Here is a 24,663-nt window from a genome sequence, read left to right as displayed (position 1 = left end):
AATAATTGAAGACAAAATGTGTTTTACTGAGAAAAAACAAGATTTGGTTTTTAAAAAGCCTTTTTCCAAAAGGTACATCTGGAAAAAGGGGGGTCTTCTTATAATCAGGGTCGTCTTATATTCGGGCCAATATATATATATAACTATAATTTTGAAACACAAATAATAAATGAGGCTCAATCATCTATTAACAAACATGCGTGTTTATTAGTGGTTAGACGGATCGTAGTTGATCCGTGATCCGTACGGACCAAGCCCCACGGTTCGGCACGCATGTGATCTGTGGATTAATTACAAAATTTAACCATAATAGAGTATAAGTTTATCATTTGTTCGTATTTACACAAGCAAGCGAATTTTAAACTATTCCAGAGAGAAAAGGCGAAAGGGAACTTGATTCGTTACTCACGCACTGTTCTCTACGCGCACAGCTGCACACACATGAAGCGCGCACACGCGTTTCAGACGACGGGCGAACACCGAACTGAATCCTCTTTTGAATCCTCTGAACAGACACATACACACAAAATTATGATGAAATACCCATCTCGACAATCATTCAGGTAAACGCAGTCAGTTATGTCTCAAGTGAATGAAAACAGCTGAGAAAGAAATGTGATGTGATGTGTATCATTCTATCGGATCCATGCATCAGGTCTTAAAGGGACAGTGGCCTATAAATACTGCTGCTGAAATTAAATATAGATTTTTATCACAGCTGTGTTATTTTCCATAATTATTACATTTCTGTATTTGAATACTACCAACCTTATTTAATTTGTAACATATTCTGTTGTATTTATCTATGCTTGTATATTTTAGCACTTACGTCAGTGAACACGCAACACAGCCTGCAAAACACTAAAATAAATATCAAATAAATAATACAGTTAAAAAAGAAAGTAGCCTAAATAAGAAAGTTAGGGTGCTTTCACACCTGTAGATCGATTGCTTTGTTCCGAAACGCGATTAAAATTATTACAATGTTGCTTTTTATTCTTGGTGCGGTTCGCTTTCACACGGCAAAGTTTCTAAATGGACCAAATGTGTTAAGCCAGGTTCTGAAACAACAAGCCATGTGTGAAAGCACCCTTAAATACACCGTCTACCGGACACGAGCGGCATGGCGCGACACGACAAAATACTATAGAACTCATTATAATCAGTGACGCTACACAGGATGTGGCGCGACACGATATGACAAATCCCCGACAGTAAACTGCCTCGTCCTGTTTCTGAGGTACTGACACAAAGTTTGCGTCCGGTGTAGACACTGTTCACTGTTCCGCTGCCAAGAAAGCGGGCGCATTAACTCCTTGTCTGCACGTGCTCTCTTTAAAATAGGAATCGTTCCCACATTTCTTGTTAACATCTTTCATTTATCGCCGTCTCGTTTGTATTTGGCCAGTTTGGAGAAAGCCTCACCAAACCTGACCAGCCAGGCGTTTGCGATCACGGGAACTTGAAGACACTTGTACAAACGCGGATGGGTGACATGAATGGAGATGGCTCCAGATCGGCGATGTAGTATTTGGTTTCCCAACAAGGTCTATCGCCCAACACAAAATTAATTTGCTGAATGCAGAATAAACTGTATTTTTCTGCACTCAAACCGGCCAATCTAAAGGACATGCTGTGTATAGTGTTTCAGGTCATTTGTGAATTAAGCTACCATAAACTTATTGTCTAAAAATTCTAAAGCTAGGGCTCGGCAAAAAAATCGAATGCGATTTACATGCGCATCTCGTCAGTATAGGTGCTGTGTGATTAGTAGTAAATCTCCAGCACGTGCGTTCAGATGGAGCAGCATTTACTACACAGAGCCGTAATTCACTGACAAGCTACGCAAAATCGTGTTCAAAATCGCAGGCGATTCATTGTCGATTATGAACGCGATTTTGTGTAGCTTGTCAGTGAACTACGGCTCTGTGTAGTAAATGCCGCTCCATCTGAACGGCTTTACTGACGAGATGCGCATGAAAATCGCATTCGATTTTTTGCACAGCCCTACCTAGAGCACAGAAATGTTCTAATTTCTTAGGTGTAGATATACTTTTGAGGTAGTTGTTCATGCATTTGGTCAATCATAATCCAAGTTAAATAATGAATCTCTTTCCCATTTCTCATAATTTCAGTGAAAATACCATACAGCCAAAAGTGAAAAAATCGTCATTTATTCACCCTCATATCGTTCCAAACCTATATGACTTTATGTTTCACAGAAGAAACTAATATGCTTTGATGGACGCTGGGAACCAAACAACATTATCTTCTTTTATGTTTCCCAGAAGAAAGAAAATCACATAGTTTGGGAACAAAATAAGGGGGACCATTTTAATTTTTGGGTGAACTATCCCTTTAACAAATGAATAAGTTTGGCAGTTCATTATGCGACACTCAAGTTCAAAACATAAAACTTGAAACAGTAATACTTCAATGTGGATAAACCATATCTGAAGAAGAGTAGAATGCTATAGTGGCACCTAAGCTTCATCCATCACACTTGAAACCCGCTGTGTATATGCCTGCCTCTGCCTCTAAACTCCCTAAAAATTTTGGAAATGCAGTATGCACGTGTAGCTCTTTTGACAGGCTGTCATTCTGGAATGCAAGGCCCAGAGTGACGACAGATTCCACACACGTTTTCCTTTCCTCGCTCCTTCACGCTGTTTAGTACAGCTACAACATAGAGGCAGCAGAAAACTAGTGCGCTGACCAGAGTTCATATACCATGTTTATTGCTCTTCAAATGCAGTATGTGAGGTAGCCTATTGATAGAGGCAAATGGTGAATAAACAGGTCTTTCTGCTGAAGCAGTGCCATTTGAAGCCCAACCAACTAGTTTTGTGCTTGTAGGATACAGGTTGTGTCAGCATTTAACCCACTAAAACATAAGCAGGTTTTTGTTGGTTATTAATAAGTTTGCATATTTGATTCAAATTTCACAGAATTTCAGATTGATTCATGTGCCATACAGTGAGTTCAGTGCAGAAGTACCATCTTCCTCAGTTCAGCAACATGAGACAGCCTGGCAAACATAAGTTTTGTCAGCTATCTCCATACTGCCAGCATGCTGCACCTCGTTCCGAAAGCTACTCGGCAGCGTTGTGACATGTGTCTATGCTAGAGCATTGAATGTAGTAGATATGCAGAAAAATGTCTGCCCTTTAAAACTAGACTGATCTGAGAAGATGCTTTTAAATAGTTGCAGACAGTCAGTCTTAAAACTCAAACTTGCTAATCAATCTGCTGTGTTAGTGGTCATTCACAAAGGATGTGCTTTTACATTATAAAAAAAAAAAGTAAGATGCAGGGAAATGGAATTTAAAAAATTTGAGTCGGTTTTGTCTTAAGTGAACGTAAACAGCTGATGATGAAAACATGTGTAACCTGCTCTAACATGTGTGATCTGTGCATTAGGTCTTAAAGTGACAGCAGCCTAAAATTCCTGCTGCTTTCTGTGTTATTAATGTTTATCAGTGAACAAAAGAAGAAGAAAAAAATCACTCCCCAATCTTGACTGGATAACTTTTGTAAACTGAATAAGGACTAATCTTTATTTTATTTATAAAGAGAACCCTATGCAGTGTTATTTTAAATTCTATGTCAATTTCTGCACCTGAACTGTTGAGTTATATTTACTTGTGCTATTTTTAATTAGTTTATTTGCTCTTATTTTACTACTGACTGTTTACTTGTCTTTAATAATGTTTGAAATCTGTATTAGATAGTCTAGTTGTTTTTGCTGTGGTATTTCAGCAATTTTGACAGCCCAAATGGAAACCAATACCATGTTTAAGGTTATGTTAGTATGAACTGATCCCAAAGCAGCATGTAAGACTGACATCTTCCACATCTGCTTAAGAGCTTCATTGGGGTGAAAAATTGTGACACCAGTGAAGCCTCCACTGTATCGAAAAGGCTATATATAGCTGAAGACTGCTGATTCTACAGTATTATAAAGAGCCCATAGGTAATGATTAGGGCTCAGGTTTCACGGGAGCAAGGGGACACGGTATGGATGGATGCTGTAGTTCATTTCCATTCAATGACCTCTAGCAGTGACATTCACATAGGTTGGAGAAAACGTGATATGCATGTGGATTTTTATGTTCTGTAGGAATGTAAAAAACACTTTCTCAATGCAAGTAAATTCTTCACACCAAGGCCGAAAATGACTAACAAAAAGAAATCAGAGGCTATAAAAAGCATCCAACAGAAAGGAACCATTTCTGAATGATAGCAAATGACTAGGGATGTAACGATTAACTGCGAGCCGGTCTAAAATCGATTCAAATAGTGACGATTCAAATCGGTTGAGATGCCAAACAAATCGCGAAACAAATGAAGTAGATGTTTATATGATTGTATCTCTGAGGGGAACTGACTATCTTTAGAAAAGTTACATGTTTTTTTTATTTCACCTTGCCTCTGAACAGTGCATATTAAAGTAGTGTTCATAAGCGCAGCTCTGCTTTGTTTACAGCGGTAACCCAGGAAACACTATCATTGCTGCTCATAAGTGCCACCTGCTGTCAGAGAGTGAATCTGCGTCTCATTCAGCTCGTCTGCTGTTTTGTGCAGATATGTTTTATGTAGTATAGTTTCAAAAAACTAATGTCAGACCATTCTGTTTTTGCTTCAAATTTCGAAATTATACAGGCTAATTTAGATTAAAAGCTACTCATGCTGCATGTATGCTGCTTCTTTGTTTGGATCATGATTAAAATACAGTGGTTGTTTGCCTCTAATTTTAAATGGAAAGAGCACAGACAAAGCCTTAGTTTGTTCATATTAAGAGATTTCTTTTATGTGTAACTTACTTGTTTGATTTGGGGTTTGTTTTAAAATTTCAATGTAGTTTTGTTATATTTCAATTTTACAAAGAAACATGCAGCAATAGCCTAATAAAACGACACCTTTTCATTTACTGTATAATGTCTTCAATCTCATTTTGTTAAAAACAATTGTGAGAAAATCGAATCACGAAATCAAATTCATGATTTGAATCGAATCTTGAGTTGAGTGAATCGTTACATCCCTACAAATGACGTTGCTATAGTAGCCTTGATTCCCAAAGGACATTTAATATATTTTATAGGCTGCGTCCTCCATGGAAAAGTGCACTGCATAAAAGTGAAACAGGTTTGGAATAAAATGAGGGTGAGTAAACGACGAGAGTCATTTCATTTTTGGTAGAATTATCCCTTTAAGACTGCTGCACCTGAAGTGTGCTGGATCTCATGTAGGGGAAGTCATTGGGAGGCAGTTATTTTAGGTTCTCAGCTGGTATCAGAGGGAGAGACAGGGAATCTCTGATGATGGCCAGACCACCGGCAACGTCATACTTGTGTCAGAAAGATCACGTCAGGGATCACTCACTTCCTGTCATTCCACTGTGACACGGCTAACTTTAGATCGCTCACTTTTAATGGAATCACATGCTTCAACTCACATGTGATGACCAGAGCACATATTCACAAATTTACAAAGCAAGAACAGAAAGAAAGGTTAATAATAGAGATGCCACAGGCTACAGGTCGCATATCCATTGGAATCAATGGACTGCTTTTGTACAAAATTGAGATTTTAAAGTTTATAGCTATTGGCTGATGTTATAAACTGATATTATGAGTGCTAACATTTTCCCATACCACAGTATTGGACAGTATTTTATTCCAGAGATGCATCATTAGTAAAATTCTAGACAATAGCAATAAAGACAATTAATATTATAATCTATATTTAAAACAAAACAAATGCATAATTGGTATGCTACAAGTGAATTTAAAATGCGAAAACAATTTAATCAATTAATATTTTCTGTCAAACAGGCAATATCGTAAATCTAGGCTATACTAACTAGGGATGCACGAGATTAACGGACCAATATCGGAATCAGTCGATAATGGCTTTAAATGTAAATATCGGCATCGGCCCGATATGAAAAATTATGCCGATAGGTCTTGCCGATAAGATGACTATATTAACTCACATGTGCTCAGGGTGTGTTAGCGATTAGATCACGTCAACAGTGTGATTAGATCACGTTAGCATTGTGGTTCATTCTTGAAGCAAAGTTTTGCCTGAATGGTGATTGGATTTCACTGTTTTGATTAGGCCTGTCGCAATAATCAATATATCAACTTATCGCGCAATATATGTACATGACCTCAATAACTTTTGGTGACACAAAATATCACCCATTATATTAAATTAATGTCACCATGTTTTGTACATTCCACTTCTCCCTGTGTCTTTTGCAGCTTCTTGTACATAACGTGGTGTAGTCATGAGGTGCTAGTACAAATAAAAAAAAAATGCTTCTACAAAAAAATTTTCATCTGCAGATATGTTCTTGTTTAGGGATCTGTGCTTTTATGCATACGGAGATCTGACTGCTAAGTAGTGATTGAGTTTTTCAGCAATAGAGTGCACCTTTAACTTACAGAGAAAAGAAAGTCTAATATTTTGATACATAATTGCCATGATCTAAATATTTTTAAAGGGGTCATATGATGCGATTTCAAATTTTAATTTTTTCTCTTTGGAGTGTTACAAGCTCTTGGTGCATAAAGAAGATCTGTAAAGTTGCAAAGACTAAAGTCTCAAATCCAAAGAGATATTCTTTATAAAAGTTAAGAGTCAACCACGCCTACCTAAAACGGCTCGTTCTAACACGCCCCCACATGTCTACATCATGATGTGGGAAGATTTGCATAACACCGCCCAAATGTTCACGCAAAGAAAGAAGGCGTAACTTTTATTCTCGCTGTAGTATTTTTGCTGCCGCCATGTCGTGAAGACGCTGCATTTCATTGTGAAAGCGAAAACTACCTTGTTTGGCCTTCCAAAAGAGGACGATATCCGCTTCATTATGCATAGAGCTGATCTGTGCTGGTCGCTGAGGAAATACATCAACTTCGAGCTGTGGATCGCCGGATCGGCTTTCACCGTGGACAAAGCGGGGTCCAGCCTGGGGTCGTCATATGTGGTTGCCGCAAGCCTGCCGGCCGCTCCTTTGTAGAATGCGCTGGCCTCCGCTCACTCACTCTACCCCCAGCTCACTCAATCTAGCCCCGCCGGCCTGAAAGCGAAACTAGTTTGTTTGGCCTTCCAAAATCAGTGGTTAAGTTGTATTTACAAAACTGTTCTACAACAGTTCAACCCAAATATTCAGATGTGTGCAGCGCATTTTATGGAGGACTGTTTCCTGATCCTGGTAGAGTAGACTACAATGCCGGCTGTTCTGACTCACAGACTGTAAGTACGTTTTTTATATTAAAGAATTTGCCACTGATGATTCAAATGCGAGTTTTGAGCAGTGTAGAGTAGCGCTTGTTGTTTGTAATTTGTCCGATCACAAATGCAGGCATGGTTTTATGTTTACGCGGCACGATGCAATGCGTAAAAGGACAGAATATGTCATTTTAATCCGTCCCCATGGATGCAACAAATGCCTTGTTTATAATGTGTTTTAATGTTTTTGTCTCGTCGCTCCGGCCGGACAGGGCATCACAGTATAGTAAGGGGCGTAACATTTCCGTCGCATGCTTGAGTTATTCGGCCAATCACAACGCATAGGATAGCTGGCCAATCAGAGCACACTTCGCTTTTCAGACCGATGAGCTTTGTAAAAATCAACGCGTTTCAGAAAGGCGGGGCATAGACCTCCACGGAGCCCAGAGAGGAACGGGAACGCACTGATAACAGCTGTCCCGGACAAAGACTCAACCCCCGACAAACACACACCTTCTCCCCTGCTGAACAAAAACAGGAGGGTCGGCTCCAGTGAGATACGGCTATCAGGCTCTCATTTCACGCAATCAATTCAGAGGATTAACAAAGACGCATGGCCAATCACAGTTGTGCTCTGAACTTGTGCAAACAGCCTCTAATGAAAGCATGCATTTTCAAATACGTCATACACGCACATCTTTTGGAGCGTTTACAAATTAAATGCTATTTTAATGAATCCCAAAGAGTAAAAAATGGCCTCATTTAGGGAAGCAGAATAATTGTGCGCTTGTACTCGAGTCGTATAAATAGGCACGTGTCTCGGGACGCTGCATCTAAAATTGACAGAGGCTAAATTAAAGTGGCCAAATGAAAACGAGTCTGTTCATGCGTCCATAAGTAGCTCAGTCTACATGAAGCCACTGACCATGAGCTTTCCAGACACTAATAAGGGTCTAAACGCTTTCTGTCCACTTCTCTAATTGGAACAAATAAGGGCTTGTTTGTTTTGTTGTTTTTGTAGAGATGCACCTTTATTTAAAGGGGACCTATTATGCAAAATTCACTTTTGCATGGTGTTTGGACATAAATGTGTGTTGGCAGAGTGTGTACACAACCACCCTATAATGATAAAAATCCACCCATAATCCCCATAAATTATAAGCAGTGTCTCCCAACTACCTTTTTTCCGACTTGGTGCTAATGTGACGTCACATTAGCCACAGGCCTGCTGAAGACAAGTTGGATTAATTTTGTTTTCAAAGAAAATGCTCCCTCAACTCTACCGAAATTTGTTTATGTCTGCGCAAATCATTTTACATCAGACTGCTTTGTGAATGAGGGTCAGTATAAAGCAGGTTTTGCACAAAAGTTGCTCCTGAAGGATGGAGCAGTGCCAACTGTTCGTGATCCAGCTACACCTCCAGAAGAAGTAAGTATCAAACGTTAGTTTTCCAAATTGCCTTTCTGAAAGAGCTTCTTGGCACTTTGGAAGGCTAATGTTGCTAAAGCTACCATTGTCTGTCTGTTTTCACTGATGCTGCCTTCACGTCACCTTTAATTCTGGCCAATACTGATAGGGGCCAAAATACTGATAGAGACACAGAAAATTCTTTTGATAACCTATAAATTGCTGACATTAAAATTCTTTACTATTTGCTCAAAATAAATCGAAATAAAATGACTTTAAAAGGTTACATATCATGAAAATCCGACTTTTCCAGGTTTCAAGTGCTATAATCAGATCCCCGGTGCATCTACCAACCAAGGAAACGTGAAAAAGATTAAACCAGTAACTTTGTTTTGGTAAGCCTTTTTCTGCAAGCATCTGAGAATGCACAGGGGGGCGGAGAGCAGCAGCTCATTTGCATTTAAAGAGACAGGCACGAAAAACAGAGCATTTCTGCTTCCACTCAAAATAGGCATTTTCAAAATGATATAATAAATGATTTGTGGGGTATTTTGAGCTGAAACTTCACAGACATATTCTGGGGACACCAGAGACTACATATTGTAAAAAGGGGCATAATATGTCTCCTTTAATCATTTTAAATGGTACAAGTGAATTTAGGCATTACAACATTATAATGTACAGTATGAAAAATGTATATTCATTTTGAATAGAAATATATAGGGGGAATTTTTCTTATATGTTATATGTGCAGCTGCAGTATTTCTTACATGCTCACAGCAGCATGCGGTGGATGTATTGGCAGTAGCAAATCTTGTTACTTGTTCTGCCGCAGCAACAGCAGCATAGCAGAGCAATTCTGCCAAGAACAAACACATTAACATTATCACGTATATTACCACGCTAAACTCTCTGAGAGTTGTCAGAGAGTTGTCACTAATGGTTAAGAATTGAACCTTACTGTAAAGTGTTACCAAAATCTCTAATATCAACTGAAAATTACATAATTACATACAGGGCTTGTGCGACTGAAAACTACTGCGTGCGACTATGAAAAAATATTTAGGAGCACCAGTGCGACTAACCCGATCAGCATATTTGTGTTTGCGCTCAGAGGAGCTTCAAAGGTTTCTAATGTACTTACAATGTGTTTCTGCAGCGTTGAGTAATGTATCACAGACAAATCCTCTCAAAGTGTAGACAGGGAGTAAATAAGAGACTATGCAGTGTAGGGAGCTTCGTGAGCTCTATTCAAACACACCAGTGTTTCGTTTATGAATGAACTTGCGTTTTTAAACGAATCTAGTGAGTCAGTGATTCAATTACCAATTCATAAAGACAGTCACTTGCTTCGTTACTGAATGAATCAGCCATTCAAATGAATCAATTCAATGCATGATTCAGTGAAAAAATCGGTGACTTGCCGCCACCTACTGGCAGTTTCAGTTTCATTTTAAAAGTATCTTTTCTGTTATTTAAATCGCTTAAAGCGTTACTCCACCCCAAAAATGAAAATTTTGTCATTAATCACTTACCCCCATATCGTTCCAAACCCGTAAAAACTTCGTTCATCTTCGGAACACAATTTAAGATATTTTGGATGAAAACCGGGAGGCTTGTGACTGTCCCATTGACTGCCAAGTAAATTACACTGTTAAGGCCCAGAAAAGTATGAAAGACGTCGTCAGAGTACGCAAATAGCGTACGTTGTTCTGTTTTGTGGCGCGGCTGACACAGAACAACGTACGCTATTTGCGTCCAGCGGATATTCTCCAAAATGGCACTACGCTGACGTAGAGGAGACGAATTGTTGAATAAAGTCATTGTTTTTGCTTTCTTTGCACAGAAAAAGTGTTCTCGTCGCTTCATTAAATTCAGATTGAACCACTGATGGCAGATGGACTATTCTGCACAGGTGCTCCTAAAAAGAAAGGCAAGCGTAGAGTCCTGAATATATAACAAATAATGATTAAAAATGTGTTAGTCACCAATATTCAGACCGATGTTTATTGAGTCAAACAAATCCTATAAAGAAACCGGATGGCCTCGGCCCGTATCACTACATCCACACAACTTGTTTTCCCGAAACCAGTTTGACAGCTCACTAGAACGAAACAATGACGACAATCAGATCAGGTATGTCAGGTATGGGGCGTCTCCTTGCACTCTCACACTGTGTGTGTGTGTTTCACTGTTTACATTACAGCATCTGGCTCACGTCCAGGAGATAGCGTGGTGAGAAATACTACACCAGACAGCAGGAAGCCAAGGACTCATTAACCCTGGTGTCACAGCTGACCTTTGAACCCTCATGCCGCCACAGTTATACACACACAAATTACTACGGAACACAACCTTATATAACTCCGCTAAACCTAATGTGTAATGTTACGTAGTGCCTGTGCAAAATGACGTATGTCAACTTTCCTTGTGTTACGCAAGTTATTTTCAGAATGTGAGGGAGGAAAGTGAAACAGACAGTTTCTGACTATGTGGCCTCAGTATGCAGGATGAATTTTAAATCCCATGCTCTGATGTTCAGGACCATTTTTTGCTGCAGGGCTCTACACTTACTTCATTTTTTTAGGCACACTCATGCCTGCAAGTTAACATTTTTAAGGGGTAAGGCAAAGCTGATAAGTAGGCAAAAGTGAATTAAGAATTAGTTCAGACTTCAGAAATAGGTTATTAAATAAACTTTGCTAATAAGACTCGGACAAAAAAGAACCAACTTTACAGAAGGAAACTGAATCATCTTTTAAATCTATTCACTAAAATTATTCAGATTCAAACGTACACCAACAAATTTGCAGACGAAGCCTTTTTCTGCAAGCATCTGAGAATGCACAGGGGGGCGGAGAGCAGCAGCTCATTTGCATTTAAAGAGACAGGCACGAAAAACAGAGCATTTCTGCTTCCACTCAAAATAGGCATTTTCAAAATGATATAATAAATGATTTGTGGGGTATTTTGAGCTGAAACTTCACAGACATATTCTGGGGACACCAGAGACTACATATTGTAAAAAGGGGCATAATATGTCTCCTTTAATCATTTTAAATGGTACAAGTGAATTTAGGCATTACAACATTATAATGTACAGTATGAAAAATGTATATTCATTTTGAATAGAAATATATAGGGGGAATTTTTCTTATATGTTATATGTGCAGCTGCAGTATTTCTTACATGCTCACAGCAGCATGCGGTGGATGTATTGGCAGTAGCAAATCTTGTTACTTGTTCTGCCGCAGCAACAGCAGCATAGCAGAGCAATTCTGCCAAGAACAAACACATTAACATTATCACGTATATTACCACGCTAAACTCTCTGAGAGTTGTCATGACAGAACTAATGGTTAAGAATTGAACCTTACTGTAAAGTGTTACCAAAATCTCTAATATCAACTGAAAATTACATAAATAATATCAGGGCTTGTGCGACTGAAAACTACTGCGTGCGACTATGAAAAAATATTTAGGAGCACCAGTGCGACTAACCCGATCAGCATATTTGTGTTTGCGCTCAGAGGAGCTTCAAAGGTTTCTAATGTACTTACAATGTGTTTCTGCAGCGTTGAGTAATGTATCACAGACAAATCCTCTCAAAGTGTAGACAGGGAGTAAATAAGAGACTATGCAGTGTAGGGAGCTTCGTGAGCTCTATTCAAACACACCAGTGTTTCGTTTATGAATGAACTTGCGTTTTTAAACGAATCTAGTGAGTCAGTGATTCAATTACCAATTCATAAAGACAGTCACTTGCTTCGTTACTGAATGAATCAGCCATTCAAATGAATCAATTCAATGCATGATTCAGTGAAAAAATCGGTGACTTGCCGCCACCTACTGGCAGTTTCAGTTTCATTTTAAAAGTATCTTTTCTGTTATTTAAATCGCTTAAAGCGTTACTCCACCCCAAAAATGAAAATTTTGTCATTAATCACTTACCCCCATATCGTTCCAAACCCGTAAAAACTTCGTTCATCTTCGGAACACAATTTAAGATATTTTGGATGAAAACCGGGAGGCTTGTGACTGTCCCATTGACTGCCAAGTAAATTACACTGTTAAGGCCCAGAAAAGTATGAAAGACGTCGTCAGAGTACACAAATAGCGTACGTTGTTCTGTTTTGTGGCGCGGCTGACACAGAACAACGTACGCTATTTGCGTCCAGCGGATATTCTCCAAAATGGCACTACGCTGACGTAGAGGAGACGAATTGTTGAATAAAGTCATTGTTTTTGCTTTCTTTGCACAGAAAAAGTGTTCTCGTCGCTTCATTAAATTCAGATTGAACCACTGATGGCAGATGGACTATTCTGCACAGGTGCTCCTAAAAAGAAAGGCAAGCGTAGAGTCCTGAATATATAACAAATAATGATTAAAAATGTGTTAGTCACCAATATTCAGACCGATGTTTATTGAGTCAAACAAATCCTATAAAGAAACCGGATGGCCTCGGCCCGTATCACTACATCCACACAACTTGTTTTCCCGAAACCAGTTTGACAGCTCACTAGAACGAAACAATGACGACAATCAGATCAGGTATGTCAGGTATGGGGCGTCTCCTTGCACTCTCACACTGTGTGTGTGTGTTTCACTGTTTACATTACAGCATCTGGCTCACGTCCAGGAGATAGCGTGGTGAGAAATACTACACCAGACAGCAGGAAGCCAAGGACTCATTAACCCTGGTGTCACAGCTGACCTTTGAACCCTCATGCCGCCACAGTTATACACACACACAAATTACTACGGAACACAACCTTATATAACTCCGCTAAACCTAATGTGTAATGTTACGTAGTGCCTGTGCAAAATGACGTATGTCAACTTTCCTTGTGTTACGCAAGTTATTTTCAGAATGTGAGGGAGGAAAGTGAAACAGACAGTTTCTGACTATGTGGCCTCAGTATGCAGGATGAATTTTAAATCCCATGCTCTGATGTTCAGGACCATTTTTTGCTGCAGGGCTCTACACTTACTTCATTTTTTTAGGCACACTCATGCCTGCAAGTTAACATTTTTAAGGGGTAAGGCAAAGCTGATAAGTAGGCAAAAGTGAATTAAGAATTAGTTCAGACTTCAGAAATAGGTTATTAAATAAACTTTGCTAATAAGACTCGGACAAAAAAGAACCAACTTTACAGAAGGAAACTGAATCATCTTTTAAATCTATTCACTAAAATTATTCAGATTCAAACGTACACCAACAAATTTGCAGACGAGATGCCTAATTTGTTCAGTCAGTTCACAAAGGAGGTGATTTGTTCATTCAAATTCATTGACAAATGAGTCGCTTCATTTGTTCAGTTCATTCATGAATGAGCTGTACAGATTCATTTAGGCTCATTTGTTCGCAAACGATGTCACAGCTCATTCAAGAATGAGATACCTCATTTGTTCAGTTCATTCACCAACAAGACGCTATATTTGTTCAGTTTGTCCAAGAATGAGATGCTTTGTTTGTTCAGTTTAGTCATGAAAGAGATGTACGGATTCATTTCATTTGTTCACAAACAAAATGTTTAGTTGAATCAGTTGTCTCAAGAATGAGATGTCTCATTTGTTCAGTTCGTTCACCAACAAGATGCATTTGCTCAGTTTGAACGAGATACTTTGTTTGTTCATTTTAGTCACGAACAAGATGTACCGATTCATTTTGTTTGTTCAAAAACAAAACACTTCAGTTGTCTCAGAAATGAGATGCCTCATTTGTTCAGTTCATTCAAACAAGACACTTCAATTGTTCAGTTTGACCGAGAACAAGACGCTTCATTTAATTCAATTCATTCAGAATCAGGTTTTCATGAATTAGCCTAGTGCTTTGCTCATTCAATTTGTTCACAAATTAGATGCTTCATTTGATCAGAAACAAGATGTCTCAGTTCGTTCACCAAGAATCTGCTTCATTTGTTCAGTTTGTCCAAGATATTTTGTCCATTCAGTTCATTCATAAACAAGATGAACCATTTCATTTAATTTGTTCAAAAACAAAATGCTTTGTTGAATCAGTTGTCTCAAGAATGAGATGCCTCGTTTGTTCAGGTCATTCAAACAAGATGCTTCATTTGTTCGGTTTGACTGAGAACAAGACGCTTTAATTCGTTCAGAATCAAGTTTTCACGAACAAGGTGCTTTGTGTATTCAATTTGTTCACAAATTAGATGCTTAATTTTTTCAAAAACAAGATGAGATGCTTCATTCATTTAGTCACTATCAAGATGCTTTGTTCGTTCCAGTTGACTCACAAACAAGCTGCTACATTTTGTTCATAAACAAATGCTTAGTTCATTCACTGTTGTACAAATGATGTGCTTTTTGATCACAAAATGTGTTCACAAAAAAGTCGTCGCAGGTCATCATTGCATCATTCATTCACAAAAAGCTGCTTCATTTGTTCAGTTTGTACAAAAACAAGATGCTTAATTCATTCAGTTCATTCACAAACAAGATGAACCATTTCATTCAGTTTGAGAATGAGATGCTTCATTTGTTCAGTTTGCTTCCCCACAAATTGCTAAGTTCATTCAGTTCTTTCACAAATTAGATGTTTCATTCATTCAATTGCTTTGTTCAATTCAAGATGCTTTTGTTCACAAACTAGATGCTTCATCTGTCCACCAGGAAGTTCATTTAGTTTAAGAATGAGATACTTCAATCGCTCAGCAAATGTGAGGGAAATTTAAACTTTACAGCTCTGCACTGACAGAGTTTCACTGAATCTAGACGATTGGATCTAAATTAAAAACTTTAGCAAGTCAAAGCTTACGGCCAAAAAGCTCAAGGCAGAAAGATCAGTCGACTGAGACTGTGCTTGTGGTTCCTGACTCTGGCTACAAAGATGACAAGATTTACCCTCACTAACATGCTTTCAACTGCACAGCTTCCTTCACATTTAACACTAAACAAAACCACTGCCTGATTTCTGATAGCTCGGTCCATCAGACACTGTGAAGCGATGCTAAGTGCTCCATGCATCACGCATGAGTTGCTTCTTTCAAATACACTCAGACGCAATATAAACTCAGTTTAGCTAAATCAGTTGAAGCCTCCACGTTCTGACAGCGCTATTTTTAAATGTGGTGTCTCAGCACATCTATTTCTGGCTGGAGTGAAAATGTAATGATATTGTGCTCGAGGGATAGTACTGCATTTCATTCTCTATGTTTCAAAAACCCTCTCCAATATCCACTGTCATGTTAAAGAGAGGATGCACTGATTTCACAGTCTTCTGAAAATAAAACATTCAATGGAAACTGGTACATTTTAATGGTTAAGAATGCAACAACAAAATCAGTTCTGACCTTTCATTTGACCTTTAAGAAAATTATAAAAGGATATAAGCATATAAAGTACAAACTTGAAGCTTGATACTGAAAATGTGGTACCTGCTTCTGTTTGTTATCTCTAAAGAAAAAGCACACTGAAAACAGTTTAATATTCTTACAATTCTAACACATTAAATTAAATGAGAAATTTAGAAAAACAGAAATTTTATTTTCTTGTAAAACATTAACATTTTATTTACAACTTCAAAAAATAGTAATTTACTTCAAGATTAAGATTATTTTAATATTGTTTTTGGATTAACAGTTAATCTATATGTTTGGGTGTTCGTGGAAATTTGAGCAAAATATTTTTGTTTTTTTTTAAATGCTAACTTAAGATATCAAATATTGATTAAATAAAAACACTAAGTAACATTTCCCAAAGTTTTTTTTAATTAGCGTTTTATTCTGCTTGAATAAAAATCAAGCTTAATCAGAAATCATGAGAATAATCACAATTATTTTAATATTGACACTCTTAGTTTTTAAGTAGTTGTTTCTAGATGAGATATTTTTAAGATTTAAAGATATTTTAAGAAAACTACATCTTGTAAAATTAGGGCTGGGCGATATAGCTAAAAAATGTATTAACGATATAATGCTTCATATAGTTCGGTATCAATCATTATTGACATTTTTTTAAAACAGAGCAATAGAAAAAAAAATTCAAATTTAAATCACTGTATTTTTAAATTAACACAATTTATTGAGACAAACAACAAACACACAATAAAAATTAAACACATCTAATTTATAATGTTTTATATGCAGATTAAATAGGTCTCAAGGAATCTTTTGGTTTGTCTCCCTAGGCCACATGAGAGCGCAATGAGCAAAATAATGCAGCACATTTAAATTGTCAAGGCAAAGAAATAACTGTCTATAAAAAACATGCATTACGTCTAAATTAACTCATATATCAAATAGGGGTGTGCGATATATATCGTCTGCGATAATATCGTAATTGTTGTTTTAACGATGTGCAATTTGACATTATCGAGTATTTTGCAAAAACCATTCAAAACATCCCTACAGAGCGCATGCATACATTACGTGAAGTCTAGACCTAGTGCGTGTGCGCATTTAGTGTGTTTTCTTTCACTGCATGATTCAGTCTATTAAAATGCATTTATAATGATCACAAATTCAAGACATGATGGCAGAAAATTTATATATTTATACCATTTCATATAGTTATTCAATTTTACATGAAAAGTGCCGTTTTTCTCCAAAAATTACCATGATTACAAATGTGACATTGAATTCAATAAACAATAAGTTAATTAAGAGACTTACGTTATAGACACCATATTGCTTGTTTTTGCTCTATTTCACCAACAAAAATCATTCCGAATACAGCCACAGTGCTGTTTTGTGTCTCTGAGCAACATGACGGTGTTTCGTTCTTGAATGAATCAACCGTTTAAATGATTCGGTTCAATCGCAATGACTCTTCTTTTCTTTTTTTCATGTTTTAATCATTTCAAATATCAGTATTCAACGTTTTATGTTTAATATATCAAAACATTATTTACCGGTATGCATTTGTAATTGCAGGTTAAATGCATTCATGTCTTGCATTAAACAAAATACATGTGTGTAAATACATCTAAATGCCACTTCAGATGCAGCTTCTGTGTTGATTTAATTTGCTTGGTAACAGCCCAAATGTCGTCTTATTCTAATTGCCTGATTAAATGTAAGAATTTGACTCAAAAGATAATGGACACTTTTAGATAAAATGGCTTTATAAAAGGTAAAAATGCCCATAAAATGCAAAAATCAGTTTAAACTTATTGGAAACGATTAATTTCTATCAGTATGAACTGACCACCACACAGAATATGAAGAATATTAAAAACATTAGGAGTCAGCTGTCTTCGGCGGTCCTTAAGGTACCAGCACAATAACACACTCGGCAAAATATCATCTAATTATCGTTATCGATAAAATCCCATAAAATATCGAGATATAATTTTTTGTCAATATTGCACACCCCTAATATCAAATATAATTTCATAAATTGCATAAAAAATTATGAACAAAACAGCATGTATTTATGCATTGCTTTATCCAAAGAGCCGAATCGCCCATCACGCAGATTGCATTTAAAAACATAAAAGACGCAGTAAAAAGGAATAAACCTCCACAAATTCGCGACATTTTTTCTAAAAGTTTAAACAGTTTTAACTTTGCATGGCTACATCTCTTGTGTGAGACGCGAGTGCAGCGGTCATATTTGTCCGTCTAAAAAGTGCGCTGAATATGCATCTGTGCGAATGGCTTGGTTTCGGTTTTCAACTAATCAAGATCTTTTCCGCACTGAGCTTCTATATTTCTCTAATATTCTGAATGCATAAAACAGCAGCGGCACGTCTCGTGGCCTAGACTAACAAAACATTAAAATGCTACAAAGTCACTTACATCTTTACCACCGCATCTCGCGCGCCACTGATGACGCTCCCCGATGCACACCTAACATTCAAATGCAAATGTTAAATTTTAAATTTGACTAATATTCATTTTTTATTCTCCTCATCACAGGCAGGCACAGCACTCATTTTTTAAAATAGTTAAATATTTATAATAATATATAGTAGTTTACAGTAGTAGTTTTAATCATTTAAATTTTAAACAAAACAATATAATGCAAATATAAAAGCAAATTATTCTAGCTATAAAAGCTTGATTTCTTGCATGCATCAGAACACGATTTATATTGCAATTCAAGCTGCATTTTACGCATAGTCAAGTGGTGCTACTGCAGACATAATCATAAATATAAGCATAGTGTTTTTTACTTGCATACAGCATCTTTTATTTGCTACTGTGAATACTCGATATGAAAAAATAAATTAACAAATGAACAAAAGCTGATCTATTTTTAACTTCACACACAGTCTTAAAAGGAAAATTCTTGCCGATTATGTTTTTAAGCGCATGAAGAAAGCAAAAACACTTCCCGTGTGTACATCCAACAGGCATTTTCATCATAACACCTCTATTCTGCCCAAGAGACTTAGTATTTATTCATCAACCATTATTTTTTATCTCAAGCCACTATTTGTTTTCCATTCACAAGTATTGTACTACTAATCGCAGTGCTAATGATATCCTGCTCATTACACATTCACAACACTAATAAACCCCCCACTTTTGGCTCAACCAATGGCGTGAGTTTAGGGACGGGACTATCTGTTTGCTGACCAATGGCGGACAGTGGGAGTGTTGTGGAAACTTCGTTAGGGAGCCATTTCTGTTTCTGGATTTGCCCACCGCCGATGTGAAGGACGGTTCTCACATTCTTTTACAAGATTAAACAAACGGGTGAAGGGTGTTGGAGAGAGAAATCACCATGCCAACAACTCGCACTGCAGCTAAAGGATAAAAACACCTACTAATGAACAAAAGGTGGATAAATACTGTAACTGAGACGATTCGTCTTCCTCTTTTTCTCACTATAAGCTTTCCAAGCAAAAGATCAAATAAATAAATAAAGCTATCTTAAAATGTGCCTCTGAAAATGTGTTTTGGACATGAAACAATGGTAGGCTAATACCTTTTGAAAAATAAAAAAATCTAGATTTAATAATCAAAGAGATTGATAAAAAATGATAAAATATAAAAGGAAGCTAAATATTTCAACACTCTTAAACTGTGAGAAATATAGTAAGTGTGATATAAGATTAATTAAAATTCATTAGTTGATATTCATGTTGCTACCGTATCGTACTGAAGCAAAATAAATTATTAAAATATAGAAAAAATAAATATTTATTATTATTAAAATGATCATATTCAAAAGAATAATAATAAGGTAGTTGGGCCAAAATAAATGATTAAAATGTGGGAAAAAATACAATTAAAAAAAAGTGTAATAATATAAATATCAGCGCCAAAAGAAATTTGTAAAATTATTAGTAATATTATTATTAGTGTAGTTCTTTCACAACAAACATTGGGACAAACACAAGCTTTTTTTAATACTTTTTTCTAATTTGTATGGGCAAACAAGTAATTTTATTTAATAAGACACTGCAAACCAAAACCAGCCACCCAAATATAACTACAAAGGAAGAAACCAAAACATCTGTATACATTAAACACAGATTAAAATCGCTGGCCTCCATTATGATGATGACAGAAGGAGGTGGATTTATTTTCCTAAAAACAAATTTTATCAGAGACAGAAATCAGGGCCACTGTAAAGTTGTGTAGCGTCCATCCAGATACCTTGAACGACTCGTAAAGAAGTCAGTGTCCAGGCCTCCATATGCCAAAACTGCATTACCCTAACAAGTCTAACATCTAAAGCTTCATTTAAGTTGCTGTGTAGGGCGGCAGAATGGACCAGTGTTTTTACCAAGAAAGGCCATTGAGCGGGGCACAGACAAAATCCTCCATTTAGGCTAGACGGGAAATCGTGTTGTGGTTCTGCCTTTGATCTCATGAAGCGATTAAACCAACAGGATTACTGAGACTTGACCAGAGATACGACCGGCCCAAAGTCACAGGCCATGAGACGGATAAGTATTCCCAAACAATGCAAACTACATCTGTTTCGTCCACAAATAAGTGCTGTTAACCTTCAAAACCAGTCTGACTACCACGGTCAAAAATGAATACTCAACAAACACCAAGTATGCATTAAAATTGCCTTTGGTGAAGGAATAATGGACTTACTGGTCAGTAAGCAAGTACCTTTTTTTGTAAATGCAATGTAAGAAACAAGAACAACACAAGAATGATAGTCTGACCCTTGCTAATGTGAGCAACAAACAAATAAATGGATGCAACAAATTTACAAAACAAAACTTTAGTGACTGTAATGGCGGTAACACAAAACCTCTGTAGAAAAAAAAAAAAAAAAAACTTAAACTTCGATTTTTAAAAAAAAAATTTTTTTTTAAGTATTTAAAAAACTGTTTTGTGGTTAGGAAAATAGCTAAATATTTTTACAAAAATATTCTAATGTAATCATGCCAAATATAGTTTTAGGGCTAGTAAGAAACATTTAGTGCCAACCTGAAATTGGCAGGTAGTGAGAGATCAATATATTGCACAGTCCAATTAATCTGCCAATATTTGGCCATTTTCAGATTAACACCTTCGGTCTCTACTGTGCTGACTGGCCGTTTAACAGAAATGGCCGTTCCACCAAGTGATATGATTAAAATAATATCTAGCGTAGCGTTAGTTCTGGCAGGTCACGTTAGTCAAACTCGCATCAGCTGACTCTCAGCTGATCCCCATCAACCTATGGGAATACGACACCTATCTAAGCATTCATATATAAGGTCCCGCAGTATTATCAGCAGTTTTCGCATTGCTCAATAGCTAATTACCCTCCTCCATCCCCAACTCCTCCTCTGTCAGTCAGGATTCAGCCTTCTGATTCTCCTTTGAATCAGACTAATTCTAAAATGTGTACATAACATTACTGAACCTAAACGATATCTGCAATATATTTATGTGGTTCTGTTCTGTTTACCCTGGGGGGGTTATCGCTGCTCTCCCTGCTCTCATCAATGCTAGGCTGCATGGATGCGCAGGGAGTTCTTGCCCAGAACAGAACCATTCCGCCAATCCAAACTGTGTGCTAATCGTCGATCATCTTTGACGATAGTGGTCCTGACAGAAATATAGCTATAATGTATATAAATTTAATCATGCATGTGTGTCAGGAATATTACAGTTAACAAAAACTACAATTAAAACTAAACAAAAAAAAATCTGTTATATGAATTTTTAAAAAAGGTTTACTGCAATAAAATACATGTTTTTTTATTTTATTTTAATTAGTTGCCAAGACAACATTTTTTACATTTTAATTGAACTTAATGTTCTAGAAAAAATTTAAAAAACTATCCAGACAATAAATAAAAATGAAAACTAAAAATAACAATAACACACAACAAAATTACTAAAACTTTAAGTAACATCAAACTAAACTAAAAACAGAAAATATAAAATCAAATTCAAAATATTAATAAAAACTAATATTATCTCACTGATACTAAAATATCACTGGGGGTTCTGAAAAAAAAATTATGATATTAATAATAATATATATTATATTAACTTCACAAAAAAAATTGTATTCCAATATCTATATTTAAAAAAAATATTTTTTTAAATACACACACACTCACTTATTACATAAATTATTTTATAAAGATTATAAAAATTTGAATTAATTTAAAAATATTATATATACACACATTTTTTGTCCATATCTACTACAACATATCAATAATGGCTCACGGTCAACCACTATTGGCATATGTGGGGAAAAAAATCTTTCATCCTGCTTTGCTTACTTATATCTTCACAGTAGTGACATTACTGAAGAAAGAATAGAAAAAAGAATGTCAAATCATAACTCGTGCTATGCATCATGAAAACAGCTCTAGAAAATCATGCTCTGTCGGCTGATCCGGTCAAACAGGTTAATGTCACTCGGCTTAACCAAACATCACAGAGAGGGAAGCAACCGGTGACTCATGCCAGGGAGGAAGGGCTGGAGAGGCACATTCCTGAGATGTTCCACCTGTTTCACGAAGCTCACCTGTTGTGGGAGGGGCTTCAACAGCTGTCAATGGAAAGACCCGCCCAACAGAAACTAGATTTACATGTCCTGTCCTAAAGTGTCTATGGGCTTTCAATGAAAGCTGACAGGATAACTTAAAGTTAAAATAAAAGCACAAAGTCCTGTGAGCAGCAGCTGAGGAGTTTGATAACCATCATTCCTGTCATCAGCTGTGTTTGTTTGCTATGGGACGCGTCCAAATCCGCACTTTTGACACCATCTATAAATATCAGCTCACACACATACTTATGAACAGTTATAAAATACAATGAAACATTTAAATCCTGAAACACAGCGGAATTTTACATAACATATTTTATAACCGCTTAAGGAGATTTGACAGAAGCACTTTCCCTTCTCTGACATATTTTCGCATAACTCACGATATACTGTCATTTAAAGGCTTTGTCAGCTGTTTGCTTACAAAGCTGAGACGACAGTCAAAACGCATCACTATAAAACTCAAAACGTTTCAAATCCAACATTTAAAAGCTTCATGAAACCAAGACTTTGAAGAACCCACTTCAGCGAAGCACATAACCGCATGTCACTGTCACACAAACAAATACATTTAAAACACAAAAGGCTAAATAATAAAACAAGAGGGTTTATAGTTATAATAGAGAGGTTACATAGAAAACCAAAGCGTTGTGTGTCACATTAAAGCTGTAAACTATCGCGCATATCGGCTAGCGTTAGCGTGTTAGCATAAGTTGAGGAATCTCCGTTAGCTGAGGCTAAACGCGCACCCACATTTATGACCTCAGGCATCTATCGCACACATTTTAAGCTCTGGCTTAATTATATTTCATCTTTTAGCGCTAACAACTGCTGACATTGTATGTAAAACGTTAATAAAAGAGCACAAACCTTATTAGAGGCAGCCCGGGCAGACATTTTGTTCCTTTAGCTGCTCGCGCTGAAGCAAGTTGAGGCTCAATGTTGTCGCCTCAAAGAAATAAATAAAAAACAGGGTGATAAGGGCTTGATCGACCCAGAAGAGATCAAATCCGCGTTTTTCGTCCCCTCTGGTCTGTGTGTCGGGCTAAAGCGTGTTGTAGTCTCTTATAAAGATGAGCAGCAACATGTCAGATGAGCGTAAAGTTCGCCAGCGATCTCCTCTTATTGCTGATGAAGCGAATACATTTCACAAAATCTCTGAATGTGACACGTCTGTCCCGCAGGAGCCGGGTGTATTCAGAGCAGTCCTGGCGTATACATCCGTTGAGAGGTGTGTTGGTACACCTGCGGGGAAGCAGAGGGCGGGATGTCGTGCTTTAGCCCTGTGCAGCAGACTCACTGCAATGGCAGCGGCTCTGCTCTCTCTCCCTCAGCAGCACACACTGACATGTCTGTCTGCTGGACATTTCCACCGCATCTCTCTCCAGGGGTGGGAGCATGAGAGAGAGAGAGAGAGAGCAGAGCACAGCAGCAGCATCCCTATCTGGGATGTTCCACTTTGCCGTGTTGTTATAAAAAGACACTGAGGTGAAGTGATTTTATAAACTGGGTATTGTAAATGTAGAGGGTTATTAGAGCACAGCATTTCATGTAAATCCAGCAAACCAAATAGCCCCAAAAAGCAAAAGACTTTTTTCACTGTCCAGATATATTTATGTATTTGATATATAGATAGATGGATGGATGGACAGGCAGGCAGGTAGGCGGATGGATGGATGGATGGACGGACGGACAAACATACAGATAGATAGAGAGACAGACAGACAGACAGACAAACAGACAGGCAGGCGGATGGATGGATGGACGGATGGATGGATGGACGGACAGACGGGCAAACATACAGATAGATAGACAGATAGAGAGACAGACAGACGGACAGGCAGGCAGGCAAGCGGATGGATGGACGGACGGACGGACGGACGGGCAAACATACAGATAGATAGAGAGACAGATAGATAGACAGATAGATAGATAGATAGATAGATAGATAGATAGATAGATAGATAGATAGATAGATAGATAGAGAGACAGACAGGTAGATAGATAGACAGATAGATAGAGAGACAGACAGGTAGATAGGTAGATAGATAGACAGATAGATAGAGAGACAGACAGACAGACAGACAGA

The 24,663-nt window shown here is 37.3% G+C and overlaps 1 protein-coding gene across 9 annotated transcripts in view; it reads right to left on the bottom strand.

Moving 5' to 3' along the window:
- Window positions 1–24,663, bottom strand: part of tjp1b (tight junction protein 1b) — a 139,139-nt gene that overhangs the window by 61,569 nt on the left and 52,907 nt on the right. Inside the window, exon 1 of one of the 9 annotated variants that reach the window (XM_016277731.1) lies at window positions 23,445–24,016. The exons of the other annotated variants lie outside the window; for them this stretch is intronic. Coding sequence (XP_016133217.1) covers window positions 23,445–23,471 — 27 coding nt within the window. The 5' untranslated portion in view covers window positions 23,472–24,016. Of the gene's footprint in view, window positions 1–23,444; window positions 24,017–24,663 lie in introns of those variants that run through there. 9 annotated transcript variants of the gene reach the window in all.

This window comes from Sinocyclocheilus grahami, unplaced genomic scaffold, assembly GCF_001515645.1.
Source record: "Sinocyclocheilus grahami isolate Dianchi unplaced genomic scaffold, SAMN03320097.WGS_v1.1 scaffold115.1, whole genome shotgun sequence".
Lineage (NCBI taxonomy): Eukaryota > Metazoa > Chordata > Actinopteri > Cypriniformes > Cyprinidae > Sinocyclocheilus > Sinocyclocheilus grahami.
This window is presented reverse-complemented; position numbering and strand designations above follow the sequence as displayed.